A 7,328-nucleotide genomic window follows, 5' to 3' on the forward strand; every position below is an offset into this window, starting at 1 on the left:
AGCCTTAAAAGACAAATTCATGGAGGAAAAAGAAATATATTGGGGGGGGGAGGAGTGCATGGAGCCTCCATGTTCAGGGGCAGCCTACCTCCCAACAGAGCAGGCTTCTCAGCGGCATCTGGCTGGAGACTTTCACGCTCAACGGGACGCTGAGCCTTCGGGTCCGAGGCGGCCGGGCCTCTCTCTCTGGCGGTGCCGCAGCCTGTCCTGGACGGGGCCGGTCGGGAGGTGGCGCTGGGGGGCCGTCGGCCCCGTCCGGGCCCGCCGGGGGGCGGGGCGCCACGGAGCCCTCCGCCCCGCCCCGCCCGCCCCTCGTCTTCTATAAGGCGCCGTCGGGCGGCGAGCGCCCCGTCGGGCAGCGGCGGCGCGAGCGATGGCTGCGAACCGGGTGGGGAGGCGCCTGGGACGGGCTTCGCCGGCGCGCCCGGCCGGGCTGTCTCCGGGGGGCGGCCGCGCGGCGGAGAGGACGCCCAGCCCCGGCATCCAGCGGCGCCAGGCGAGGGTCACCGTCAAGTACGACCGGCGGGAGCTGCAGCGGCGCCTCGACACCGAGAAGTGGATCGACGGCCGCCTGGAGGAGCTCTACCTTGGACAGGTGAGGGGGCCGGAGGGAGGGGAAGCGAGGGCTGCAGGGAGGGAGCAGGGGGGATGCCCTCCCCGTCGGAAGCCTCTCGGGGAGACTCCCCGGGTTCCTCCGCCGCGGCTACTGATGCTGCCCCGCCGCTCCTCTTGCAGACGCGGCCTCGACAGAGGGAGAAGGAGGGGCAGAGATCCGGGCTGCCATCTGGGGGAAAGAGGCGCATCTGGTGAGGGGCTGGAGGAGGGAGTCTTCTGCTGCTCCGCTGCCCTCCCTGGAGAGCGAGGGGCCCAGCAGGATGCGACGCGTGGGCTTAGCATCCGAGGAGTGTCGTGTTGGAAGGGAACTCGAAGGGTCATCGAGCCTAACCCGCTGCTTCCAGTTCCAAAGGAGGGTCACGCACAGGAAGAAGGCTTTAGGGTCAGGCCAAAGAGATGCTCCCAGTTCAGAAGTTGCCGAGAGGGGACCTTGGGCAACAGGAGAGTGGCAGCATAATCCTCTCACGGAAGAAGCAGGTCTCATTTAGCCTGCGGAATTCCCAGCCACTGCGTGGGCTCTTTGTGGGTCACCAGGAAGGAAGTCGCTGTTTCCAGGGAGTGTGGGGCTCCGGTGCCTCAGGATGGAGCTGCTTGCCCAAACCCAGCTGCCTCCACCTTCCTGGTCATTGCTGGGGCAGCTCCCTTGGCAGAGTGTGAGGCTTGTGGGTTTGAGCCCCCCTTTGGGCAAAAGATTCCTGCATTACCAGGGGTTGGATTAGATGACTCTCGGGGTCCCTTTTTACACTACAGTTCTAGGATCCTTTCTCTTCCTATGCTAGGGATCTGTGAAGGGACCCCAGCCAGACCTGCTCCTCTCTTGTCCCAGATGCCATCACCCTGCTGTGGGGCATCCCTGAAGTGGGAACAGGTTGTCTACAGCCCCTTCTCCCTCCTGCCCCTCCCCCGGGGGGGGGCTGCAGCCTTTTCTCCGCCCTGTAGAGGGTGGCAGTGAGCTTTACCCCCTTCCATTTTCTTCTCCTGCCACCCCAATATTTCTATGCAACTTTCCGATGGGCAGAATCCCCATTAATCTCGCCAAATCCCTTCCTTGATCTTTCTTGATTACTTGCCCTAGGGCAGGATTAAGGCGCTGCCCAAGACATATGGTGCCAGGATGTGCAATGGGGGGAGAGGGCCTGCCCCTGAGTCAAGCTCACTGCCTCCCTCTACAGGGCTGGGGGAAAGCCTTTTTGTGCCCCAAACCCAGGAGAGCACTGCCCAGTCCCAAAAAGATGGGGCAGCCAGTCTGATTCTGGCAAAGGAAGATGGCCTGCTATGTTTATTTATTCCTTGCATTTATTTCCCACCTTTTTCTCCAAGGAGCTCAAGGTGCGGCACATGGTTCTCCATTATTATTATTATTATTATTATTATTATTATTATTATTATTATTATTATACTGCCTTATACCCGGGGTCCCCAGGGCGGTTCGCAGAATAAAATCAAAATATAAAACCACAAAATACATCATAAAAATAAAAACAACAACCCAATAGCCCCCCCCCCCGAAAAACACATTTTAAAAGGGCATGGGACGTATCCCTGCAACAACCCTGTGAGGTAGGCTAGGCTGAGAGATTCAGTGATTTGTCCTCCAAGCTCACCCAGTGAACCTAATGGTTGAGTGGGGATTTGAACCCTGGTCTCCCAGGTTCGAGTCCAACCACTATGGGACACTGTCTTTCTCTGCACCTTCTCCTAACCTAATGGGAATCCTTTTCTGCTCTGATTTGGCTGGAAAGTCTGGATCCTTCCTCTCTTCCTTGGTGATCCTTCTTTCATCCAGGCCTTTCTTATCCTGTGGAACTCACAACACACACCCCCACCCCACCCCCACATGCACAGGCCCTTGCCCACCTGCCATGGGGCTGGTCTTGTTTGCCCATCCTCTCTCTCTCTCCCTCCTCTGCTGCCACCCCACCTCAGCCCAGTTCCTCTTGGAGGGGCCTCCTGCCTGTTCTCCCCCCCCTCCCGGTATTCCAGAGCAATGAAAGGAAGAATAAGAACTCAGGTCCCTTCCCAGACCCCTCTGGAAGTATGCAAGGATGCTGTGGAAGGGGCTGCCCCCTCCTGCCCTGTGATTAATAAAAATAGCAACAATAATAATTAAGACCATTTTTGTGCTGCTCTTGGAGGCGACCTGGAGCTATTGACTTTGCCTTTATTAATTGAATTAATACACTGCCCTTCATCCCAAGCCCACAGGGCGGTTAGTTGGTGGGGATCTCCTCCTGCCCCCCCCCACGAAGGGGCTGCTTTGGGGTGGCTTGAGGGGGCAGACCTCAGCTGGTCCCACAAAAGAGTGGCTTTTTGAGAGGAAAAGAGTGCATTCCTGCAGCCTGAGGCCTGGGAGGGAGCGAGGGGGGGGGGCGGAGAGGAGCCAGACCCATCTATAAAAGAGGCGCCCGCAACCCTTCCATGAAAGGAAAGTTTCCAGCCCGGCTGGCTTGGCGCATCCCAGGGGAGTTGCAGGACTCAGCTGGCCGGCTAATTCTGCAGCCGCACAGCAGTGAGGGGGAGCACAGCAGCGTTTGCCCCCGCCTTGCCTGCAGACCTCCCCCTGAACCCCTTTGCTCAGGTCAGGATGCCCTGGGAGCTCCAGCTGGGGGGGGAGGGTGCAGCTACTGGAGCAAGCGATGGGGAGATCTGGTTCTCTGCTGGCCGCCCTGGCTGAGCCCAGTTTGAAGCGCTGCTGCTCATCTCCCTTTCGGGCCCCGATGGGCTGGGTTGTGTTCCAGGACTGTCTGCAGGCGTGTCAACAGCTCAGGCCTCCGATCAGATCAGCCTCCGATCAGGAGGCCCTGCAGTGCAGGTCTGTCCGGTTGGCCTGCAGAGGAGGAAGGAGGCCGCCTTTCCCGGCAGGGCCTGATCCCTACGGGATGCCTGATCCTTACGGAATGTGCCACAGGCTCCCGCCTTGACAAACAGGTCTTGGAAAGGGCTGGAGGTAGTCGTCTGCCTTTAACTGATCTTGCCCTTTTATTTTTCAGGGATATTTTAATGTTTGGGCTCTGGTGTGTGTGTGTGTGTGTGTGTGTGTGTGTGTGTGTGTGTGCATAGCATGGTTCCACTTTGCAACCCACCTTGATAAGGCTTTTGACCCTTTAAGCCAGTATAAACGAAGATAATACTGGGCATGTTATACTGGGTATGATAATACTGGGTATGGAGCTGGGTATGTTTAGCCTGGAGAAGAGAAGGTTAAGGGGTGATATGATAGCCATGTTCAAATATATAAAAGGATGTCATATAGAGGAGGGTGAAAGGTTGTTTTCTGTTGCTCCAGAGAAGCGGACACGGAGCAATGGATTCAAACTACAAGAAAGAAGATTCCACCTAAACATTAGGAAGAACTTCCTGACAGTAAGAGCTGTTCGACAGTGGAATTTGCTGCCAAGAAGTGTGGTGGAGTCTCCTTCTTTGGAGGTCTTTAAGCAGAGGCTTGACAGCCATATGTCAAGAATGCTTTGATGGTGTTTCCTGCTTGGCAGGGGGTTGCACTGGATGGCCCTTGTGGTCTCTTCCAACTCTATGATTCTAATGAAAGCGAATAAAAACTGACCCACTCCTCCATGGGCAGCAGGGCCAGGTGCTACTGGGTGCCATGGCACAAGCAGAGCGTGGCCTGGTGTGGCCTCTTCTGCCTTCCCCAGCCCCCTCTGCAAGACCCCTCTTATAAAGCCCAGGGCTTGAGGAAGGCAGAGGGGCAGTTGCACTTTGGCCTGATGTGCTGCTTCTGAAGGGAGAGTTTGGGAGTGGCGCTAATGGCCAGGTCTTTGCAGGAAGGATGCTGGGAAAGGGGGCATTTGGGAGGAGGAGATAGGCCAATTGTGATGGAGATGAAGCCTATAGCTTCGGAGATGGAGCTGCCGGTGGTCTCTGCTCTTCCCAGAGCGTACAGGGAGGGCTCTCGGTGGCTAATAGCTATGCTCTGCCTGTCTGGTCAGAGGCAGTGGTGCTTCTGAATCCCAGCTGCTGGAAACCATGGGGGGGGGGAGAGAGCTGCTTTTGCACTCAGGTCTCGCTTGTGAGTTTCCCATGAGGGCGTCGGGTTGGCCACTGTGAGAACAGGCCGCTGGACCAGATGGGTCTTTGGCCCATCTCCTAGCTAGCTTGCTTGCTTGTGATCTTCATAAATGGTGGCTCGTCCCCCTAGTCCACAGTCCTGTAAAGGGGCTGGTCCCTGGTGAAGCCTTGCTTGTGCACAAGATCCCTTTCCTGAGGTTTTGGGTCACTTCCTAGCTTGATCCTCTGGCATTCGTTGCAGGAAGCAGAGATGCCGGACGAGGTGAACATCGACGATCTGCTGGAGATGGCCACGGATGAGGAGCGTGCCAAGAAGCTGCAGGTTGTTGCAGGGGGCTGCTGCCGTCTGGGGAGGGGGCTCTATCTCAGTACCAGGGCACCTGCATGGCTTGCAAGAGGTTGCGCATCCTAGCCTGGCAGCGTCTTCCAGTAGGGCAGGGAATCAGCCCTGTGTCCCAAAACCCTGCCGAGTCTTTCCCAAGTCAGCGTGGAGACTGAGCTGGGTGGAGCTGTGTTCTCACCCAAGTTGAGGCAGGCCGCCATGTTCCTGTGCCCCAAATTTGGAGAGAGGGAGCTTTGCGCAGGAAACCCCCTCTGGGTGAGATCCCTGAAAGAGCCACCTCAGAGCATCTGCCTTCTGCGTGGAAGGTCACAAGGCTGCAGGTCCAATCCCAGGTGGGCTGGGCGAGAGGTGCTGCCAGCCAGTGTAGATGGACTCTGTATAAGGCGGTCCTCTCCCAAGGCCGGTGGGCGGGGTCCAGCGCTCCTGACGATAAGATTTCCAGCCTCTGCACATTTGTGAGCAAGCGAGTTCTGCCTCTGGCCTGGGTGCAATAACCAGGGGGCCGCGGGGGGGAAGGGCATTTGTGCAATCGATAAGCACACCTGCCATGTTTCCATGCCAGCTAGAAAGAAATACAGATTGTAATAAATCGAAACCGAAAGGAAGGGCATCCTTTGCACTGCGGAACTTTATCCAAGGGGAGATGAGTTTGCAGCAGGCAGAGGGGCCAGGGGGACTGGGCAGGAGGGAGGCTTCTGGGGAGTCGGGTTTGCCACTGCACTGAGAGCAAAGAGGAGTGGGATTTTCCTCCTTCCTCCCTCCCCAAATTCCAAGGTCAGAGAAGGGAGGCTGAGATGCAAGGCAAGCTCCCCCAGCCGTTCCTCATTCTCTTCTCTTTGCAGAGCATATTGGAGTCCTGCCACAAGGACACAGAGGTGGGTGCCTTTGCTCTTTGACCCCCCAGGGATCTTTCTGGCTTTTACCCTGAAAGGGGGAGGGAAGGAATTAGCTGCTCCCCCCTCCCAAGAGCACCTGCCGGATGTAGCTTCTCCCAGCAGGAGTGGTTGTCTGTGGAGGAGGAGGGGGGGGGGATGTAGCTCCCATCGCTGGCACAAAGCCCTCCCCATCCAGATACACAACAGAGCCTCCTCCCTCCCTCCCTCCCTCCTGGTGGCTGATGGGATGGCTGCTGGATCCTCCCGGGGATTCCTGGCGTTCCAATCCCAGCTGGTCATTCCTAAGAGCATCCCCTGCCTCTGCCTCCCCCACTGGATCCCTTCTGCTGAGAAGCATGGAGCCAGCCCTCCTTCCCCCCTGCCTCCCCCCAGGGCCAGTCGCAGGGCTATCCAGCCTGGCTGCTCTCAGGGCAGGGAGCTGGGGAGCAGCTTCCGGGGGGGGGCACTGTGAGAAGAGGACACTGGACAGGGTGGAGCCCCTTTGGCCGCAGCCAGGCTCTTCTGATGTCCTGATGGAACCTCCAGGTCCAGAGACAGTCTACCTGGACTCCTAAGTTCTTTTTTGGGGAGGGATATTTGGTCCCTTTGAGAAGAGGATGCTGGACCGAATGGGCCCCTGTTCTGATCCAGCCGCCAGGCTCTCCTTGGGAATGTTTTCCCCTCCCTTGCCGGCTGTTTTGACCCAACGGTTGGCCCACCCTCCCTGGCCTCTGGCCCTCTCTCCCGACCGGACAGAGAGAGGCAGACTCACCCCTTCCTTCCTGTCACAGGACTTCATCCAGGAGCTGCTGGGGAAGCTGAGGGGCCTCCGGACAGAGCACGTCCTCCGCCGGACCAGCCCCGACAGCGGAGGCGGCAGCCGGGAAAGAGTGGAGCAGGGCCCTGGGAGCCCGGAGGAGCGAGTGTGAGAGCTGCCTGATCTTGCGGAAGGCTTTGCCGAAAGCCTCAGGGGTGGACTCCTGGGAGAGGGCGGGGGGGGGCTGCAATATAGAGGTCAGGCTGCTGGCAGCAGCAACGGCAGGGTCCCAATGGTGTCTCGATGACGTGCATCGCCCCCTAGTTGCATCTGGCTGCAGGGACGTCCCCCAGCCCCACAGCTGCTGCACCCCGGCGCCCCCCCAGCAGCATCTTGGAACGCCCTCCTCACCCACTTTGTACAGTGAACAGTCTTGTCTGCTTTCCTTGTATCCTGTAATAAAGTACTCTGTCTCAAACAGCTCACAGGTCAGCTCCTGCCTTGGCTGTGGAGGTGGGGGGTTTTGGCGGGGAGGGGGTACCTGTCGCACATCTGCTGCTGACATTGGCTGCAGGGATAGACAGCCTGTGGCTGTCCTAAGCCATCAGGGAAACATGCAGTTGGAAGGGACCCCCCAGGGCCCTCTAGTCCAGCCCCCTGCGATGCAGGAATTGCTGCTTTGAAGCCTGTTTTGGGGCTCTTGCCTCCAGCT

The 7,328-nt window shown here is 58.2% G+C and overlaps 1 protein-coding gene across 1 annotated transcript; it reads left to right on the forward strand.

Moving 5' to 3' along the window:
• The first annotated feature begins 336 nt into the window (after positions 1 to 336).
• Positions 337 to 7,094, forward strand: PPP1R14A (protein phosphatase 1 regulatory inhibitor subunit 14A). Its single transcript, XM_035118545.2, has 4 exons — positions 337 to 595; positions 4,883 to 4,963; positions 5,827 to 5,859; positions 6,651 to 7,094. The coding sequence occupies exons 1-4, from the start codon at positions 374 to 376 to the stop codon at positions 6,786 to 6,788; spliced, it is 474 nt and encodes a 157-aa protein (XP_034974436.1). The 5' UTR covers positions 337 to 373; the 3' UTR covers positions 6,789 to 7,094.
• Positions 7,095 to 7,328: the final 234 nt, after the last annotated feature.

Source organism: Zootoca vivipara, chromosome 6, assembly GCF_963506605.1.
Source record: "Zootoca vivipara chromosome 6, rZooViv1.1, whole genome shotgun sequence".
Taxonomy (NCBI): Eukaryota; Metazoa; Chordata; class Lepidosauria; order Squamata; family Lacertidae; genus Zootoca; species Zootoca vivipara.